The sequence below is a fragment of the Lissotriton helveticus genome, chromosome 9, assembly GCF_964261635.1.
Source record: "Lissotriton helveticus chromosome 9, aLisHel1.1, whole genome shotgun sequence".
Taxonomy (NCBI): Eukaryota; Metazoa; Chordata; class Amphibia; order Caudata; family Salamandridae; genus Lissotriton; species Lissotriton helveticus.
In genome coordinates this window covers 400,393,509-400,415,323 of record NC_136070.1, presented here as the reverse complement: position 1 = coordinate 400,415,323, position 21,815 = coordinate 400,393,509, and the positions used below count along the sequence as shown (strand labels likewise).

At 47.7% G+C, this 21,815-nt stretch overlaps 1 protein-coding gene across 1 annotated transcript in view; it reads right to left on the bottom strand.

The window, feature by feature from the left end:
- LOC144781364 (extracellular tyrosine-protein kinase PKDCC-like) overlaps window positions 1-21,815 on the bottom strand; it is a 36,034-nt gene that overhangs the window by 11,020 nt on the left and 3,199 nt on the right. The window contains exons 2-3 of the mRNA XM_078660154.1: window positions 19,566-19,688; window positions 14,127-14,398 (exon numbers count right to left, since the gene is read on the bottom strand). Of these exons, the coding sequence (XP_078516280.1) occupies window positions 14,127-14,398; window positions 19,566-19,688 (395 nt within the window). The remainder of the gene's footprint in view (window positions 1-14,126; window positions 14,399-19,565; window positions 19,689-21,815) is intronic.

Genomic DNA, 21,815 nt, shown 5'->3' with positions numbered 1-21,815 from the left:
GAAAAACAATGGTGCAATTGTTTCTTGAGTCACCCCTATTCTGATCCATGGCTAGATTCTGCATACCTTCTCCAAGATCACGTTTAATTTCTAGAATGCCTAAATTGTGTGTGCAGAATAAATGTTGTGGAATCTTCAATTTAAAATCGATCATAACAATCAAAATAGTCCTCCCCTCCTTATCCAGCTTTGAAGGAATTAGAAGAAGGTTTTCACAAAACTTTATAACCACACACACACACACACACACACACACACACACATACACACACACACCTATGCACATACCTGTGGACATGCACTTCCCAAACACCAATCACAGTCCTAAGATTAGTATTAGTATGAGACGGGCGCAACACTGCTTATTCTTCAAACATATACCACATGTAGAGAATAAAAAGCAAATCTTTCAAGCGCTGGAGACTGGAGCTCCAGACATAGAAAGATGAAAAATAACTGATGCTCAGCTATTTAGCTTAACATGCCCTGACTCAGGAAGGAGTGCCACTCTTCCACACCCATGAATACAAAAATGTGATACAGCTTGGACTGTGGAGACTGTAACAAGGAAGAAAATCAGAGTCTTATAAGAAAAGTGCTGCATTTAAGAGGCTTTCAGCAACTTTAGATGAATAAAATTTGTACAGGTGGATAAAAGAAGGCAACTTTCTATTCCTGCTATTTAGTTTCATGGCACAAGCGCCAAGGAAAGAACAGTTCGCTAAATACTAACTACTAATGGTTACTGTTACAGAAGTATTCAGGGGCAGCTTCTTCGTCATCTAGCACCCGGCACATTTGGTAATTGCCCATTCAAAAAGCTGGCTGGTATCGACTTAAGCATGCAATGTTGTTAGATCCAGAGGCTGAGGCCATGATTTAAAGGTCTTATCCACATTGAACTGTTTCTTCAACCACTAAAGATGGTGCAGGCTAAGTTGTGATTGGAATGATAAGTCTAAATAACCGAAGAGAGTTGGGTAGAAGAATAGGACGGCTGGTGAGAAACCTTTCATCGTAAAGTGACACTAACAACAAAGAATCATGATTCACAGACTTTGGGGTCTCATTGGGGTCCTTTACCCCTCTATGCTGAGCTATACTGCAGAACATTAGCATGAAAACCAGATGGTGAAAAAGTTCCACACAGGTGCAACTCTTCAGGCTTTCCAATTGGAAATCAAACAACTGTGTTTTCCCTCACCCCAAGATTTTTCTTGTGTTTTGCTTGTTAATTTTAACATAAGCTCCCTAGCTTTGGATTGCTTGCATTCTTGAAGAAAAGCTTTTTAAGGAAACTTGTTTTGCTGAATCTTAAATAATAACCTTTCAAAATGAACAGAATTCCTCGGGTTGATGAACCCAAACGAGATACGTCTTTTATCTTGAAAAAATGACATTCTTCCTTGAGATCATTTGTCTAGAACTACTCCGTTTTTAATGTCTTGGTTTTGACAGTATAGTTTTCAAATAAGAGTGGGCTGCGTTCACACCTTTCAAACATTGGCCTTCTTTAGACCCGCAACTTTCAGCCATTAGTCTGAGACTTTGTCTATCACATCTTGTGTCAGCCCAGAGGAATATTTCTCTCTCAGCAGATGATACTGAATATTACTTTTTATCTTTCTGACTCCAAAAGTATGTTTGTATCAAACTGAATTTGTTTGTTCCCAACCCTTCAACTTTCCTCTCGTGTGCCCACTCTTGCTAACTCCTTCTGGGCCTCCCTCTTTCTTATGTGTCTTAGTCTTCGGAGAGGGGTGTTTTGAAGAAGTCACCAACACCTTTCATTCCTCCTACCTGCCGCTTCCTCTTTCCCTTATATCCACAAGAACCAACTTTGCCCTCGCCTCACCGCCTATATATTCTTTTGTAGTCTACAATGCTGTTTCTTCTCTTTTTTATTTTTCAAGTGGCCATTATGCATTTTCACCTTATCTATCCCTGCTTTTCCCCCGTTTAACTTTCGTTTCCTAAGTTTTCTTTGGGGTCTACGCTTACCTGTTTGCTTCTTGTCCTCGTTTTTCCTTTAGCCCTGGTTGATACACAAAATATTAGACTGACTACTACAACTTTTTTTTTAGCTTTACAAAGCTCTTTTCATGCTGTTTTTGTTTACCTTTCTATCCCCAATATTTTAGGGGAAGTGGTACGTTTTAAGCTTTTATTTTTTTATATTTTTTTAAAGCAAAGAACTATTGACTCTGAACCCCAGACGCAATGTCAGGTCTGTTATCTTTTTGTATCCTTTTCCCCTGAAAATGTGGATTGGACAGCCTGGCTTTTTTTTTTACCAGAATTGGCTTTAGTTAGCCTAGTTTCAGCAGCTTGAGATTTTTTATCAGGGTTCACCAACCTGGCTTTGAGTATTTTTCAGGTATCCATAAGTTTATACACAGTGGCGTAGGAAGGGGGGTGCGGTGGGTGCAGGCCACCACAGGTGTCATCACGGAGGGGGGTGACATAAGGCAAAAATATGTGTTTTAAACACATATTTTTGCCCTTTTTTCATTTTCCGCACTGGGTACCACCTGACCTTGCTACGCCACAGTTTATAGAAGTAAGCCTGTTTGTTCCAGTAAAGCTAATCTTAGCTAACACATAGTTAGATGAGTACAGGAATCAACCAGGCTGCAATGATCAAAGTTTCACTAAAACCATCAACCTGTCAGAATGAAAAATATTTTGCTTTGTTCCCCCCTGATATCAGAAGAATTGCCATTGCTCAATCTTTGATCCAATAAACTGGCCACTCTGTACTTTTTCAAACCACATTGTTAGACCTGGCATCATTGGCATGAGTCTCTCCTCCATTTTTTTCTGTTTGCCTCCTCTGTTTACGATGTTTTTGCTGGTATATGCTTTGGGCACTGTGCCACTGCTGATCAGTGCCACAGTGCAAGTGCTCCCTATGTGAAATTGCTGTATTGATTGACTTCCATGTTTGGCTTATTTGGTTTACTGTCAGTCCCTAGTAGAGTGCACCAGGGGTGCCAGGGCTTGTAAATACAAATGCTGCTAGTGGGCTTGCAGCACATGTTGTGCCACCCACAAGAGCGGCCTAGTAAAAGTATGTCTGAAGGTCTGCCATTGCCAGACCACGTGCAGTCTGACTGCCACGAGGACGGCGCAAGTACACCTACTTGCCAGTCCCTAAACCTTCCCTTAACTTCATGTTAGTCACCCCTATGGTAGGCCCACGGGCAGGGTGCATTGTAAGCATAAGGTAGGACAAGCCTGACAAGGTTGGCATGTCCTAATAGTGAATTACAGCCATAGTCGTTTTTCACTATTGTAAGGTAACCTGCTCTCCATCAGTTAGAATGGGCTGCCCGGATTATTAATGCTATAATCCTAGCGGGCTCGGGGAGCATGGTGCAATGTCGAGTTTGGTATCCCTGAACTCAGGGTTTAATAACGCATCCGTTTGTGTGGATGGTTTTTGGACTCTGTGTTTGAAAATAGCACTTTTAGAAAGTAGCTATTTTCTTGTCTAACTGTCTACCGGTCTCTGCTGGTTCTGGTGTGCGTGTGACAGGAGCTGGGTGGCTCCAGAGAGTCTGAATGAGTCAGTGTGGGATGAGTGGGGCATTTGCATTGAGAGTAGGGGAAGAGTAGCTCTTGATAGCCTGCCCTGCCTGATACAATGTTGGCTCCGCCCCCCTGCCAGGCGACTGATGACTCTGTGCTTGCCTGGGACTTTCCTGGCCCGCCTCCTGCCGGGCAGCTGATGGCCCTGCCCCTGCCAGTGACAATGCTGGCTCCGCTCCTGCTGAGCGGCTGAGGACTCTGCCCTGCCCAGTGAATAGGCCAGGTGCTCTGGCCTGGCAACACCCACCACAAACCCAGGATGGGGGGAATTTCCCCTGCATGGATAAAGGGATCAAAGCCAAAAAGGGGTATAAGAGAAGGACCCCTGAACCAAGAAATCAGATCACTTCTGACAAGGAAACCTGAACCAAGGACAAGAAGCCTGCTGATCTAAGGACTGCCTACCCCTTCTGCCAGAGTGCTGTTTGTTGGGGGAATCCTGCATTGCTTCTTTATTTTTGCCAAGGAACCAGGAGAGAGGAACTTTGTGTGTACTCTCACTCTTTGCTGAGAAAATCTCCAAGGGCTGGAAGAGTGCCAGTCTCCTGTTGAAGTCACAGGGCTAAAGGACTTCATCTGCTTAAAGTACTATTTGCTGGAGTTTGTGAATCCAGCACCTCTGAAAGAATCCAGCAATCTCGACGCCGACGGACGCCGCCGAATCCAGCTCGACATCGTGAGTAACGGCTCCAGTGTCCCGCTTCCTCGACGCCGGCCGCCGGGCCCGATCGACGCCAGCAGCAACGCCAGTGAGTAGTGAGTTCGGCTCCAGCTCCAAGTGACCCCGTGTCTACACCGCTGCTGATCGCATCGACTTCGAGCCCTCTCGACGCCGTGAGCGCTGCTCACTCTTGCAACATCGACATCGACGACGCCGTATCCTGCTTCATCCCATGAGCGCTGCTCCCGCCTGACTTCGGTCGACGCCGCTGCAGATCGCCCCGACTCCGAGGCCCGATCGACGCCGAAGACGCGACGCCGGACATCTCGACGCCGCTGATCATCGAGTGCTTCACTTTTTCCAAGGTACTGTGTTGTTGGGGTCTGTGCGACTCCGGGCTCGACGTAGCGCTCCTCGCGGTCGACGCCGAACCTTTGGATTAACTTTGCCTCGACGTCGTGTGACTCCCGTGTGGGTTACATTGTTGCCAAGAACTGTGTTTTAGAGAAGAAGAGTTGCTTTTGATACTAAAGACTTTTGTGCTAAGAAGAAACCGTGCTTGAACTATTATATTTCCTTCCAACAGTATTTATTAAGATTGTGGTATATTTTTGTCGTTATTTGGTCTTGTGCTAAACCTTATATAAAAATCCATATTTTTATAATACTACTGTGTCGTGTCCATTTGTAGTGTATTCACTTTATTACTGTATGTGGTCATAAATGCTTAACGCACTGCCTCTGAGATAAGCCTGTCTGCTTTGCCAAGCTACCAAGGGGGTGAGCAGGGGTTATCTAAGTGTGTGATCTCCTTGCCCTGACTAGAAAAGGTGTGTCCCTATTTGTCAGAAGTGTATACCTCTGCCAACTAGAGACAGCCGCTTCTAACATTGGTGGCAGCGGTGGGATTTTGAACTTTGCATTTATGACCCATGTGCAGTGATTAGTGTGCGCTACATAGTGAAAGCAGACCATAGCGCAGCCACAATCTGTTTTGGTTGGATATTCTATTTTTGTTCTCCGCTTTTCCTGAAGCTTGATTTTTGAAACTGCCAGTTTTGACCATGAGTGACGCCGGAGTCACTCCCCTTGTTGTTGTTGAGGAGGAATTTGATAGGAGTAAGATAAGTGATTATTCCTTAAGGGAGCTGAAATCCCTTTGCAAGCAATTTAAAGTTCCTACCACAGGCTGCAAAAACAAACCAGAATTTCGCAAAGCATTGGAAGCCTGGTTAGAGGCCAGAGACCCCTCTGATCCGGTGGGGGGACCAACAGAGGAAGGGGAGGAAGAAGTGCCCGTGACTGGGCCTGTATCCCCTCCTGGCAGCAGTGTTTCCTCCAAAGGTCTTTCCCCTGAAGAAAGAGAAGAAAGGGCGAAGGAGCGAGCCTACAACGTGGAAATGGCAAAACTTAAGATAAATGGGCAGTTGGAGATAGAGAATGCAAGAGGCAGGAGAGAAGCTGATTTGGAGATCAAAAGATTAGAGTTTGAAAGAGAGAAGTTAGCTTTTGAGCGCGAGAAAATGGTGAGGGACATGGAGCTCAAAGCTAAGGAGTTAGAATTGAATCCCTCTGGTGGCAGCGTCCCATCTGTGCCTGCAGAAAGTAGGTTTTATTTTCCCAAAGATGTGATCAAAGATTTTCAGAAGAATGAGGATATTGGTCAGTGGTTTAAAGCATATGAGTTAGCATTGTTGGCCCACCGGGTCCCTGAGAAGGATTGGGGAGCGGGGTTGTGGGGTCGCTTTGTGAATGAGGGAAGAGATACCCTGTTAGACATGCCTGTTGAGAATAGGACGTCTTATGCTCATATGAAAGATGCTTTAATGTTAAGGTATGGCCTAACCCCAGAAAAGTACAGACAGGCCTTTAGAGAATGTAAGAAGTTGCCTGGTACCACGTGGGTGGAGTATGTGTCATATTTTTGCAGAGCCATGGATGGTTGGGTAAAGGGCAGCAAAGTGGAAAGTTATGATGCTCTTTATGATTTGTTTGCTTGGGAGCACTTGTCTAATAACTGTTTTCCAGAGCTGCGCCAGCACCTTATTGATAGCAAGATATCTAACCCTAGAAAACTTGCTGAAGAGGCGGACCGCTGGGTCAGTACCAGGGTCCACAAGGGTCCAGTGGGAGACTCAGCCAAAGGTGGGCAGGGTCCCCAGCAGAAGAGTGGGGGGGACAAGGGTAAACAGAAGGAGTCCCAGAAAGGGCCCCAAAGTAATCCCCAAGGGAACCAAGGGAAAGGTTCCCAGCCTCCCCCTGTGAAGAAATCAGAGGCCCCGCCAGGTAAACCTGGTCATAGGGGCCCACTGACCTGCTTCGTTTGTAAGCAGGTAGGACACCGTTTTTATGACCCTCAGTGTCCCTTGAAGAAGTCTGGTGCACTACCCAGTGCACCACCCCGTCAGTTGGCTAGTGTAGCTCTGGGAGGGGAGGAGATGGTTGCCCATGGTGGGGAGGGTCCCGCGGAGATGTCCCTGGTCTCTCTAGGAGACATGGAATTGGTCCCTCCACCCCCTCTGCCTAGTAACACTAAGAAATATAGGCAGTGGGTGACCATTAATGGCCATAGAGTGGAAGCTCTCAGAGACACCGGAGCGAGTGTGACAGCTGTCAAGTGTCACTTGGTGTCCAGAGAGCAGGTTGTTCCCCACGCATTCTACCCTGTGATAGCTGCTGACAACTCCCAGAAAGAGTGTGAGGTAGCTCAAGTTTCCTTTGAATGGGGGGGAGTTTCAGGTACTCTTCAAGTTGCTGTAAGGCCCGCCATGCCTGTTGATTGTCTCCTGGGCAATGATTTAGAAGACTCCCCTTGGGCTAAGGTGGAGAGGGAGACACATTTGAAAATGTTGGGTGTGCCAGAGTGGGTGTGTGCAACCACTCGATCCATGACAGCAAGTAAGGGTGTTGATGGGGTTCTGGAGCCTGAAAGTAGGGCCCAGGACCCAGCTGTGAAGAGAAGAGGCAGGGGGCGCGGGAAACCGTCCCCCGTAGTTCCCGTGGTCCAGGAGGAGGCAGACCTCGAGGGGGATGCCCTGGAACCCACAGGTGAACAAGTTGCCGAACTGGGAGACCTGCCCGAGCTGACCCATTGGCAGCAGGATGGTGGTCCCTCCAGGGAGGAATTCTGTGCAGAACAGAAAGTGTGCCCTTCTCTTGTGGGTATGAGGCAGCAGGCCTCAGCCCAAACCTCAGGTGATCAGTCAGGGTCACATTTTGTGTACTGGGAGAACGACCTCCTGTATAGCGAGCCTAAGGCTGCTGAGCCTGGGTCAGCCCGTGTGCTGGTGGTACCCCAGCGCTTCAGAGCCTTCCTACTGGGTTTGGCTCATGACGTTCCTTTAGCTGGACATCTGGGGCAGGACAAGACCTATGACAGGCTTGTCACCCATTTCTATTGGCCTCAGATGCGAAGGGATGTAGACATCCAGTGCAAGACCTGTCAGACTTGCCAGGCAAGTGGGAAAAGCGGGCGGAAGCAGAAGGCTCCCCTCCAACCTTTTCCCGTGGTCAGTACCCCCTTTGACCGGGTGGGGATTGACATTGTTGGGCCACTGGACCCCAAGACAGCCCTGGGCAACAGGTTCATCCTGGTCTTGGTGGACCATGCCACACGGTACCCGGAAGCCATCCCTCTCAGGACAGTGACTGCCCCCGTGGTGGGACGGGCACTAATGGGTGTTTTCTCCCGAATGGGGTTCCCCAGAGAGGTGGTGTCAGACCGGGGCACCAACTTCATTTCCAACTATATGAAGTCCCTGTGGAAGGAGTGTGGGGTAACTTATAAGTTCACCACTCCTTACCACCCTCAAGGTAATGGGTTGGTTGAAAGATTCAACCGTACCCTTAAAGGCATGATCATGGGTCTTGAAGAACCAATGAGGCGTAAATGGGACGTCCTCTTGCCATGCCTGTTGTTTGCTTACCGTGAGGTGCCACAGAAGTCTCTAGGGTTCAGCCCCTTTGAGCTTTTGTATGGTCACCCGGTAAGAGGACCTTTAAGTCTGGTCAAAGAAGGCTGGGAGCAATCTCCCAGGAAACCTCCCCAGGATGTATACAGTTACATGCTGGCCTTTAGGAACCAGACTAGGCGCTTCAGGGATCTTGCTCAGGCAAATCTGGAGGCCAGCCAGGAAGAGATGAAGCGGTGGTACGACCAGAGGGCCACTCTGGTAGAGCTTCAGCCTGGACAGAAAGTTTGGGTCATGTCCCCTGTGGAACCTTGTGCGCTCAAGGACAGGTGGACTGGACCATTCGAGGTTGTGGAGAAGAAGAGCGATGTCACCTACCTGGTGGATTTAAAGTCTCCCAGGAACCCCTTGCGGGTCCTGCATGTCAACCGATTGAAGCCCCACTTAGAAAGGTCCGAAGTGGGCATGCTCCTAGCTACAGATGCTGGAATGGAGGAGGAGAGTGAGCCTCTTCCTGACCTCCTGTATGCAAAAGAGCAAGATGGGTCAGTGGATGGTGTTGTCCTCTCTGACACACTGACCCCTGAACAGCAGCAGGATTGTCGCCATTTGTTGGGGCAATTCCCTGATCTGTTCTCCTTGATTCCTGGTGTTACTCAGTGGTGTGTCCATGATGTAGACACCGGGGACAGCACTCCTGTCAAGCACAAGGCTTACAGAGTGACTGACAAGGTCAGAGCATACATCAAGGAGGAGGTCTCCAAGATGTTTGCCCTAGGGGTGGTTGAGTCCTCTAGCAGTCCTTGGGCCAGCCCCGTGGTCTTGGTTCCAAAGGCTGCAGCGCCTGGTGCTTCACCGGAACTTCGGTTCTGTGTGGATTACCGAGGACTCAATTCAGTCACCAAGACTGACGCGCACCCCATCCCCAGAGCTGATGAGCTCATCGATCGGTTAGGGGCTGCCCGGTACCTTAGTACGTTTGATCTAACGTCTGGGTACTGGCAGATCGCCTTGACCGATGGGGCAAAAGAGAGGTCAGCATTCTCCACACCAGATGGGCACTACCAGTTCCGGGTTATGCCCTTTGGAATGAAGAATGCCCCTGCCACCTTCCAGAGGTTGGTCAACCAGGTCTTGGCTGGACTGGAGGATTTCAGTGCCGCCTACCTGGACGACATCGCAGTGTTCAGCGCCAGCTGGGAGGAACACTTGTGCCACCTCCAGGAAGTGTTGTTGGCCCTGCGCAGAGCAGGCCTCACAATCAAAGCCAGTAAGTGCCAGATTGGGCAGGGTTCAGTGGTGTACTTGGGGCACCAAGTAGGGAGCGGCAAGGTGGCCCCCCTGCAACCCAAGATTGATACCATCCTGGCATGGGCACCGCCCAAAACCCAGACTCAGGTGAGAGCCTTCCTGGGTCTCACGGGTTACTACAGGAGGTTTGTCAAGGATTATGGTAACATTGTGCACCCCTTGACTTCGCTGACTTCCAGGAAGCAGCCACGACTTGTGAACTGGACTGACGCCTGTCAGACGGCCTTTGACACCCTGAAAACTGCAATGTGCACAGCACCCATACTCCAGGCACCCGACTTTTCTAAAGAATTTGTTGTCCAGACGGACGCTTCAGAGCATGGCGTGGGGGCTGTTCTAGCTCAGGTGAATGAAGAGGGCCGAGACTTACCTGTAGCCTTCATCAGCAGGAGGTTACTTCCCAGGGAACAGAGGTGGAGTGCGATAGAAAGAGAAGCCTTTGCTGTGGTCTGGGCGCTAAAGAAGCTAAGACCCTACCTGTTTGGGACTCACTTCCGGGTGCAGACAGACCACAGGCCCCTCAGATGGTTGATGCAGATGAGGGGTGAGAATCCAAAGCTGTTGAGGTGGTCCATTTCCCTACAGGGGATGGACTTCACGGTGGAACACCGCCCTGGCACAGATCACGCCAATGCTGATGGTCTGTCCAGATTTTTTCGCCTTAGTGATGAGGACTCCCTAGGGTAAGGGTAGTTCTCCCCACATTTCAGCTGGAGGGGACACGTGTTAGACCTGGCATCATTGGCATGAGTCTCTCCTCCATTTTTTTCTGTTTGCCTCCTCTGTTTACGATGTTTTTGCTGGTATATGCTTTGGGCACTGTGCCACTGCTGATCAGTGCCACAGTGCAAGTGCTCCCTATGTGAAATTGCTGTATTGATTGACTTCCATGTTTGGCTTATTTGGTTTACTGTCAGTCCCTAGTAGAGTGCACCAGGGGTGCCAGGGCTTGTAAATACAAATGCTGCTAGTGGGCTTGCAGCACATGTTGTGCCACCCACAAGAGCGGCCTAGTAAAAGTATGTCTGAAGGTCTGCCATTGCCAGACCACGTGCAGTCTGACTGCCACGAGGACGGCGCAAGTACACCTACTTGCCAGTCCCTAAACCTTCCCTTAACTTCATGTTAGTCACCCCTATGGTAGGCCCACGGGCAGGGTGCATTGTAAGCATAAGGTAGGACAAGCCTGACAAGGTTGGCATGTCCTAATAGTGAATTACAGCCATAGTCGTTTTTCACTATTGTAAGGTAACCTGCTCTCCATCAGTTAGAATGGGCTGCCCGGATTATTAATGCTATAATCCTAGCGGGCTCGGGGAGCATGGTGCAATGTCGAGTTTGGTATCCCTGAACTCAGGGTTTAATAACGCATCCGTTTGTGTGGATGGTTTTTGGACTCTGTGTTTGAAAATAGCACTTTTAGAAAGTAGCTATTTTCTTGTCTAACTGTCTACCGGTCTCTGCTGGTTCTGGTGTGCGTGTGACAGGAGCTGGGTGGCTCCAGAGAGTCTGAATGAGTCAGTGTGGGATGAGTGGGGCATTTGCATTGAGAGTAGGGGAAGAGTAGCTCTTGATAGCCTGCCCTGCCTGATACAATGTTGGCTCCGCCCCCCTGCCAGGCGACTGATGACTCTGTGCTTGCCTGGGACTTTCCTGGCCCGCCTCCTGCCGGGCAGCTGATGGCCCTGCCCCTGCCAGTGACAATGCTGGCTCCGCTCCTGCTGAGCGGCTGAGGACTCTGCCCTGCCCAGTGAATAGGCCAGGTGCTCTGGCCTGGCAACACCCACCACAAACCCAGGATGGGGGGAATTTCCCCTGCATGGACAAAGGGATCAAAGCCAAAAAGGGGTATAAGAGAAGGACCCCTGAACCAAGAAATCAGATCACTTCTGACAAGGAAACCTGAACCAAGGACAAGAAGCCTGCTGATCTAAGGACTGCCTACCCCTTCTGCCAGAGTGCTGTTTGTTGGGGGAATCCTGCATTGCTTCTTTATTTTTGCCAAGGAACCAGGAGAGAGGAACTTTGTGTGTACTCTCACTCTTTGCTGAGAAAATCTCCAAGGGCTGGAAGAGTGCCAGTCTCCTGTTGAAGTCACAGGGCTAAAGGACTTCATCTGCTTAAAGTACTATTTGCTGGAGTTTGTGAATCCAGCACCTCTGAAAGAATCCAGCAATCTCGACGCCGACGGACGCCGCCGAATCCAGCTCGACATCGTGAGTAACGGCTCCAGTGTCCCGCTTCCTCGACGCCGGCCGCCGGGCCCGATCGACGCCAGCAGCAACGCCAGTGAGTAGTGAGTTCGGCTCCAGCTCCAAGTGACCCCGTGTCTACACCGCTGCTGATCGCATCGACTTCGAGCCCTCTCGACGCCGTGAGCGCTGCTCACTCTTGCAACATCGACATCGACGACGCCGTATCCTGCTTCATCCCATGAGCGCTGCTCCCGCCTGACTTCGGTCGACGCCGCTGCAGATCGCCCCGACTCCGAGGCCCGATCGACGCCGAAGACGCGACGCCGGACATCTCGACGCCGCTGATCATCGAGTGCTTCACTTTTTCCAAGGTACTGTGTTGTTGGGGTCTGTGCGACTCCGGGCTCGACGTAGCGCTCCTCGCGGTCGACGCCGAACCTTTGGATTAACTTTGCCTCGACGTCGTGTGACTCCCGTGTGGGTTACATTGTTGCCAAGAACTGTGTTTTAGAGAAGAAGAGTTGCTTTTGATACTAAAGACTTTTGTGCTAAGAAGAAACCGTGCTTGAACTATTATATTTCCTTCCAACAGTATTTATTAAGATTGTGGTATATTTTTGTCGTTATTTGGTCTTGTGCTAAACCTTATATAAAAATCCATATTTTTATAATACTACTGTGTCGTGTCCATTTGTAGTGTATTCACTTTATTACTGTATGTGGTCATAAATGCTTAACGCACTGCCTCTGAGATAAGCCTGTCTGCTTTGCCAAGCTACCAAGGGGGTGAGCAGGGGTTATCTAAGTGTGTGATCTCCTTGCCCTGACTAGAAAAGGTGTGTCCCTATTTGTCAGAAGTGTATACCTCTGCCAACTAGAGACAGCCGCTTCTAACACACATTTTAATGCAAACTCAAGACTTTGCTATCCTGATAAATTATGATGAATAAGGGACACAAACAGCCAGCTGCTAAAACTATCAGAGGCTCTGTGAATTCTTACTTTTTAAAGATCGGTAGCAAGATTGTGTATTTCTCAGAGGCTACAAAACAATAAACATGGATTTGCAGGAAGCAATATATGTGTAACAATTGTTTCTGCCCCCAAAACCTCTGGTAATCGCATATGTTTGGCAACATTGCCTGTTCAGACAGTGGCCAAATAAAACAGACTATTTACGAGAACAGAGAGGCCAATAAATTAAATAGTTTTACCACTAATTATCTTTTATCACTTCTTTTATTTTATATTACGATGTTTGAGAAAACAATGGTCGCATAAGGGCGACAGATCAACATGAAAAACGAACTCAGGAACAAATACAGTTAAACAATACGGAGTTGTGTGGTACATTAATTATTTCAAGCTATGGTATAAGGTAGTGCTTAAGAAACAATTAGATGGAAGAATACTGCTACCATGTGGACTTGGGGATGAGTCAGGCACTTTAAATATGCATGAAATTTGTATAAGAAGCCTTGATTGCGTCAGACACCCAAAACATTGTCACCGGCTTCATGTCGGTTTTTCGGTTTCAGAATGTCAGCATTGTAAATCAATAGAAAAGTAAAACAGTATCATAAAACTATATTAAAAGGATGAAAATTAAGGGTAGACAGGTATAGCAGCTACTGTCCCTGGATTGCTCTTTGATACCCCTGGCACTACCTTTCTGGTCTCGGGGTCAGGGAGGCAGAGGCAGGAACAGAAAGTAAACAGGGCTAAGAGTTCCATTCTCTTTCTCTAGTTTCCACTCTGCGCTGCTACACTAGCTTCTCAGCAACAAGAAGGAGGTTTTAAAGGTGAAGGGTGGAGCAAGGGTATAACCCTGTGATAGCACGAGATTTGGCTTGATGGCAAAGCCTGAGACTTTGGAATCTGGGCACCTAGGTTCAAATGCCAGCCAAAGCATTTGATTGAAATTGTGTGAATCTGATATCTCTGTGGAACTAAAATGTAAATACATGAAATGTAATTGTGTAATTCAAATATAGGGGAGAGGATGTGGCCTAACGACTAGAGCGGTCAACATCGAAGCTGGGGAACCAGGTTCGAGTCATTGGAGTCTTGGCAAAGACGCTCAACATCCTGTGATTCTGGGCAAGTCACTTAATCTATCAATGACTAACAAAAAAATGAATGGGTCCGTCTGTAATGCAACTGGTGCTCATGTAAAGAGCTCTAATACCTTTGGGTCAAGTTTGCGCTATGTAAAACATATATATATATATATGTAAATTTTCACATGAGATACATAATCTTACATTGTCTGCCAATACCTCCATAGTTTCTTTCCAGTTAGGTTTGCGGTATAAAAACACCATCATATACACACGATGCCTCTTCTGCTCCCTTTGTATTTGGGTGAATCGACACCCATGGGAAAAGCGGGGAGTGAAATGAACGCCTGGAGCTGCATGGATATCTCTGTTCGGATTAAACAAGAGTGCCACTCACCTGTATGCATTATATAGGTTCCTCTTCTCATTTAGCTTTTCACAAGTCCCACAAGGTGAACAATGGAGGGCAAATGTTTTTGTTGGGAAGTCAAGGCGACAGTCATCGTCCTCTCTACAAGGGAGCTCTTCGGTGCTAGCATCGTCGAGGTCGGTCACTTTCAGCTCTCCGTCGACCAAGACAAACTGCCTGGGCTGGAAATCCAGAAGAGCTATCGAGCCCAATGGGGACTGCGCCAGATAATGTAGAAGCTGCACAAGGTTCAGACAAATCTAGAGAAAATAAGAGCCATTGGCCTCGTCAATGTCACATTCCCATCGGCATTCTTCCTATGATTTACTGAATAATGAAAAGCATGTCTACAATAATTGACATCACAATTGATCTCCGATCTCCAGAGAGCAAGATAATAGTAACAACAAACATTAAGTGATTGAAAGTCTTAAATTGTGGTAAACCAAAAGGATAGGAAATGAAAAAACTTAAGAATGGAAACACTGAACACGTTTAATTTAAAAAAAACCTGGCTAATCATAGACTTCACAGATCATCATTAATGGTGTTAATATTGATGCTGCAACTACTGCTTCAGCGCATACCACAGAACTGGTGAAATGCCACCATTATAATGAAATGAAAGGAAAATATTGCTCAAATGTAAAAATTTAGTCTAACGTAGTCTACAAAATTACTAGAGATCTTTCAGTTGCTTGAGGCCCTGAGGGTAGGAAATCTAAGCATTACTTGTCATGCATGAGGACATGGGACGTGAGAAGCTGCAAAGTTTACCTCTTGTGAACTTTTCTTAATTCTCATAAATTATACTATTAAGATCCGTAACTTTTCTGCATGTAGCTATTTATATTAAAATCAGGACTTTCATACCTCACTTAAGTAGTTGTGAGGATAAAAAGTATCTCCAACTGCACTAGCTTTCAAAATTCACAAGGCAAGAAATGTTATTTCATCTTGTGATAAACACGTGTTTCCTGTTTTCCAGGCCAAATGTTACACTACTTCTCGACATGTGTAAAGCGCTCTGATACCCACTAGGGTCATGTTTGCGCTACACAAAATTTTATAAATAAATAAACCCAGATTGTTCTCGGTATTCACGACGCTGATAGTGCAATCCCAATAGTGTCCTCCCACTACAACGTGAGGAAACAGGGGAGCACTGCATCACATCACATGGCACAGGAAAGAAACTTCAAACCCTCTAGACACCTTTAGACCCTACAGCTGTAGGTCTGATGAGGCCCACTGGACACCCGTAGGTCCAAGTGCCAAGGAACTGTAAATGCCCAGGCTTTTATACAGTATGTAATGCAGGAATCTGGCCTCTAGTTAAACACTACAAATGAAAGCTGATAATGGATCTGAGGATAAGGGATGTAATGTAATGTGCCCAGGATCGAACAATGCGGAAACATGAGGAAGTCTAAAGTATTTATTTATTTATAACACGCTTTTAACATAACATATATTTATTATGTGTGTGTTCACCCTTGCGCCTCTTGGTGCTGAACTACTAGAAGCTGTTACCCAACTCTATGGTACACTTATAGAGTGATATTTGTCTTCTTCCTGTATGTCTAAGTACTTGTGATTAAATTATACATCAAGACGTTGAAAGGGGTGCTTAGAGTCTAGTCGATGGGTGAGTAACTGTGTCTGAAATTCTCTAATTGAGACGTTTTGTGTTGGGTTCAGTTAAAGGGCAGTGTGAAGAGTTGAGTGTGAAATCAGATTGCAAGTTCAGAATGGCTCAGGTCTCTTAATTCCCACTTGAGTGATTTACCAACAATGTCATACCGACTCCCAGAGGCATTCTACACCCAGCAGCAGTCTAGACAGCGCCCACAAATGGATTGCAGCCTCGGACAAACTATGGGGCGGCTCCTCCTTTGGAGCGGAGGAGCATCGCCCCACTTACTGGCCCCCAAAGCCCCAGAGATAAAAAGTAAGATGGTAATTGATTACCATTTTATTTTTTTATCGTCCCGCCCTGAACCGAGAGACAGGGTGGGGCGTGCCTGCTGAGTGAGTAGGGAGAGGGCTACTTTGCACTTGTTTAACCCCTTGACCGCGGCGGTAATTCCGCTGCAGTGCTTGGGGGGAGGGGGGCCACGCGGCGCCGCCATGCTCGTGACGGAACCACACTGTCACGAGCCGCGGGGCGCTGTGCTTGTGACGGAATGGTTCCATCACGGCCCAGCCCACCTAATAGAACGCTCAGCGCAGGCGCAAAATCAGCGCTGCGCAGGCGCGGCGGCCAGGCCGTGATGGAACCATTCCGTCACCAGCACAGCACCACCGTGGCTCGTGACGGAATGGTTCCGTCACGAGCATGCAAGGGGTTAAAGTGCACATGCCTCTTTGGCCGGCCCTCTTGAGATGGCCAGCCACACATGCGCACTATAAACCTCTCAACCCAGCTGTCTTAAGACAGATGGGTTGAGATCAAGTTCAGGCATCCAGTAACCTCGGGAGAGACGACAGAGACCGCTCCCACCAATCAGGGCACTGCTCACATATTGGTTAACAGCCCGTGAGCAGTCCTAGATTGCTTGAGGGAGTTTGCTGGGGACTGCGTTGCAGTCCCAGCAGAAGACATCGGAGTGAGGAGGACGTCGTCTCTCATGATCAGTAAGTGTTTCTCTTTTTTCTTTTTTTCCTTATGTTTGCCCGACCCTCCACCCTAAGTAGATGCCAGCCACCACTGGACAAACTGTCAGTTCCCTCTGTCAGTAGTGCTGTGCTTAGCACCGCATGTGTACTTCAATGCTGAGAATCGACACGGCCAGTGGTAACAAGCCATTCCTGACAGCAGAACTGTATGCATCTTCACATTCTGATGTCCAGAGAGTCCTGGGCATGATGAAGATCTTGGAGGCAATATCCTGAATCTGTTGAAGGCAGGCAGTCCACTCAGAGACTTTCAGACTCCAAGACCCTCCTTAAATCCTCAGAGAAATACATCAGCTCAGCTTTAGGCCTACCTAGTCCCAAACAACAGTATAAAAGTGCTCAGAGAAGTATCAGCGGCCAAATGGGTGTTACTTTGCTTTACCTTAGGGGGTTCCCTGGATCAGCACCTAAAAGTTTGTTTCCAACCCAACAGACATGGAACAGTCTAACCTCATTGTCTATGTTGTCTAATTGGTAAATTCTTGAGTTTAAAACAAGAAAACTGCCTTCTGCACTGAGCCAAACAATAGTGTGGTTCGGGTGCAATCACTTCATCGCTGTTTGCGTGAAATTGTTAACTTGTACAATGTGCATAAATTTAAGACCAAAAATCAACTGAACAGTGTGCTGTCAAATATTGTCCCCACTTAAACCCGCACACTAGGTTATTTCCGGTTTCTGTAATCGGGTTTGTTTCAATCAAATCTACACAAACTAAATGTTCTATGTACAGCACATGATGTTCCAATTTCACACTGCAACCGTGTAGCGAGCTAGCTATGCGGGCAAGTGCTTCAGCGAACCCCATAAAGGAGAAGCGAGCGCTATACAAATAGCATAATACAATGCAACACAATGTTTGACATGCTCCTGTCACAATATAATGTTCTTTTCAAAGCACTCCTTAGAGTTAGGTATGTCCATATCACTGAGTAATTAGTACTACTTGTAAGCAAATATGTGCATGTGTAAAATTAATGGCTACCTCTAATGACGTAAATGCTATTAAAACCACATTACATTTTATTTTCACGCACCCCTTCAGGAAGCCCCCCCCCCCCCGCCCCTCCCCCGCAGACCCACACACAAAAGGGTTGCTTGCACCTTTTCGGCCTCGTGGCAATACTGAGCTGCAGTAATTGTAGTCATAAACAGAACATGAACGCAAAATGGCTGGTGAAAGGTAGAGTATTATAGTTAGAGAATTGTGTATACGAGTGTAAAGCTGCAGACGCCTACAATCGGGGCAGTGCGACTGGTGCAGCAGAGCCGAGCGCTGACCTGTAGGGGGGTGGGTGGGGGGGGCGCAGACCTGTGGAGGGGGCGCTGACCTCAGCGAGGACGCTGTGTTTAGTAATAACACATAATTGGAGAGATGAGGGGCACGTTTGCCTGGTGGTAGTGAGAGAATCAAGGAGGCGGTCATGGTGTGTGGGGGCGCCAAAGATGATTGTCGGACTGGGCTAAAGTCAGCCCTGCCTGCCATGTCTGAGAGCTAAGTACATGGAGGCTAATACAGAGAGGCTAGTGGGGAGACATGGGCCCGGCAGTCCTTCCTGGTCATTAAATTCTACGGTTTGAAGTCAATAAAGACTTGTTTATGGGGACATCATGAGACATACCACATGACTAGTGCGTGAAAGCTGGTAGGGCTTGGTGAGCGTTAGGCCTAGTAACCTTTGACAGGCACCGGCATTTTAGATAACGGGTCATTTTCCCTGGGCTGTTGGCCAGTCTACTCTGCTGTGTCAGGGGTGACCAGCGTTGTTCCACGAGGGCCAGATCCTTGTCCGATTTTCGATATTTCGCAAAGAATCTGTCACAAAGAGCTCTGAAGCTGCTAAATTGTGGCACTTTGCATGTTAAACATGGAAGACTCAATTGCTCGCTCTCCAACCAGCTTGCCATGCTGGCCCACGAGCAGCCAGGTTGTATTTTCAGAAGACATTAATGGCAACCAGGGATCAGGCAAAATATAAGGTATCCACCTTTTATTCGACAACAACTTTGACACGTAACTCAGTAACAGAACAAACTGTCACCTAAAAAATGGCTACCATTTCGGGTCGGAAATGAGGAATATAACTCTAACACTTGCATCAATATGTCAGGAAACGTTTTTGAGTATTTAAGGCTTGCTTTCAACGCGACGTTCAAGGGGAGTATAATCTGGGTTCATTTGGCAGAAAGTGACGTGGCAGGACATCAGAAAGTTTGGGACGTGCCTTTGCCAGCTGCCAGCTCTCGTTTTAGAGGAGTTTCACAGAGATTGTAACACTTGTGCACCTCACTCTCACGAGGAGGGGTCTCGTGCTTATCTACGGGAGTAGCACATCCCCCCCCCCCCCCCCCCCCCCCGCCGCGCGCAGGCCTTCTGAGGCGCCTCTGTTTACAAGCGCCCGCCTTATCTCGTCAGGAAAACAAGCCCCCCACGCTGCTGAAAGAGGCGTGCGTCACAGGGCGGAGACGGGCCGTGGCTCCCAGGCCCTGCAATTAAGGATTATACTTTACACTGTTTGCACTTCCAAATCTTTTTACCCGCGGGATTACCTGCAAAATGAACACAAACATGACGGCGTTCGATGAAGAGAGAAGTTGCAGTTATTAATAGGCGTGTAAACAAAGCTGTATCCGGAGGGTTTGTTCAGGCAAACGTGATATCCAGTACCCAGGAGTTTGGGCCTCTCAGCCTGCTCAGCTGGAGAGCTGAGAGTCGCTGGTACGCTTCCCTTTGCTTTGTTTTCTTACCTTAAATCTCTCTTCCCAGGGGGTCTGCAGCAGCTTAATCATCTCCAGAGGGCAGCCCAGCTCCAGCATCGCTGTGACCCTGGTGTCACCATCCGGGCTGTTGTCGTAGCACTGGCCCCGCAGCTGCAGAGGAGAGAGGCGCGTTAAGGCTTCTGTGAGGAGCGAGGCAGGCCTGACAGATAAACCCCAATGAACTCACAGGAAAGAGCTGCTCATTGAAAACAGCGGATACTGGATCATTCGTCAGTTTCTCGCTTGACAAGAAACGGATGTCTGTCTCTCTCTTCCTTTTGCTCTGTCTCTCTCCTACCCTCTAATCCCTTCACACTGTCTTTCTCTCTCTAACCTCTGTCTCTCTTCTCTTTATCCTCCCCCTGTGTCTGTCTCTACCTTTTGCTCTGTCGCTCTAATCCCTTCTCGCTGTCTTTCTCACCTCTCTCTTCTCTTTATTCACCCCTCCCCCCTTCTCCTGTCTTTCTCTCTCTTACCGCTGTCTCTTCTCTCAATTCTCCCCTCCTCCCCCTGTGTCTGTCTATTCCATTCTCTGTCTTCCTCTCTCTTACACTTGTCTCATCTCTTTATCGTCCCTGTTTGTTTCTTTCCCTCTCTGTTTTCTCTCTCTTCTTCCACCTCCCCAGTTCTTTATCCGCGCAGGGCCTACCACAGGCCTTCATGTTTGGCGACAGGGATTTATTTTTCATCACCATTATTTGGCCAAGAAAGGAAAAGGCAGACAATAGGGAACGAATGAGGAAGAGAAAGACAGGGAAACAGTGGCAAAGAGAGAAACTAGGTATGAAAAAGAACATGTAAGAGTGACATGAATAGACAGGAAGTGCAGGGTGTTGAAAAAATGGCATGACGTGGAACCATGACTAGGACACGCTGGTACCAGGCAAACGTTACATTCAACAGCGGGGGCGGCCGGGCTCCTAAGTAAAACTTTGGGTCCCTACTTATTTCTTTACCACAAATTAAGCACTTCATCTCTCGCTGTCTTTCATTTTCTTTCTCTCTGGCGTTATCGCTCTCTTTGGAGCGCAGCTGTGGACATAATATATGCCTATTAAGAAGTGGGTCTCAATGACCTTATATCCCTTTCGGGCGTGGAATGAAATGACTATGAACTGTTACCCTCAAAGATGAAGAATTCAAAGATGGCGACTCTATATTCCCCAAAACTGCCACACAACTTTCTTTCATAAATAATGGGGGCGAAGCTCCCGTTGCTGAGCAGCAAGGCTCTGGCAACAGCTAACAGAAATACAGCTGTGAATAACAGGAGGTGCATTTATAGACAGAGGGCAGCTGGAATCAAGGGTGACGTGGATCGAAAATGGATAGGGTTTGCACGAACAGGAAGAATAGTTAGATAAGGGATTAATAGGGTGCGCCTAATAAGGAGGGGGATAATATCTTGTTTGTCATTTAGAAAGACTGGTGCCGTTTCTAAGCGCTGTAAGCAACAGCTCTTACTATTGCTCAGCTCAATTTAATAGTACAGAATGTATCAATCTGGGAGGATGGAAAGCTGAGTCGGCCATGCTAAGACTTGGACTCGTGCTCTGCAGCTCACAGTATATGTCAGCAGCAGTGAGCACTAACTGAACTGATGGGCAGGGGTGGGATGAGTACTGCAGGGACTTGGGACAGAGAACTGATACTGTGGAGTAAAGAGTTTCGGGGTAAGTGAATGGTATTCGCGATTTGCCTACGATCACATCATAGAGTCAAGCGGAAAGCCGGGATCTGACACCAAGTTGTTCGAAGCGCTACATCTTTTTTTAGTCAAAAACGCCACACCACTCTGAGAGCCATCGGGCAGCTGACTGACTTTCTGTTCATACTTCCCTAAATCATAAATCTTCATAACTACAAATCAATAGAAAAAGATGCATAATCATTGTCAGTTCAGCCTGTGTTCTTTACTTCGTTCCCTTTCTTAAAATTAAGGAAAGGAAACGCTTTTGCAAATAAGGAAGCAGCCGCCTCAAAATAAGGGATTTCTAAAGTCAGCAACAGCAGAGCCCAGGAGAGAAGCGACCAAGCGTCGACCCGCGAGAGCCCGGCTGCTGCAGCCGTCATTGAAGAAGAAAAGAGCTTGAACATTCTCCTGCTCGGGCCATAAAAGATGTCAGAATGAATGGAACATTAACGCCGAGGCCAAGTGTACCTGGCTTTTCCAGGAGTGAGGATGCGACCCTGGTGAGGAGGTGAAGCCAGGGCAGGCCTCTAATTACAAGGTGACCT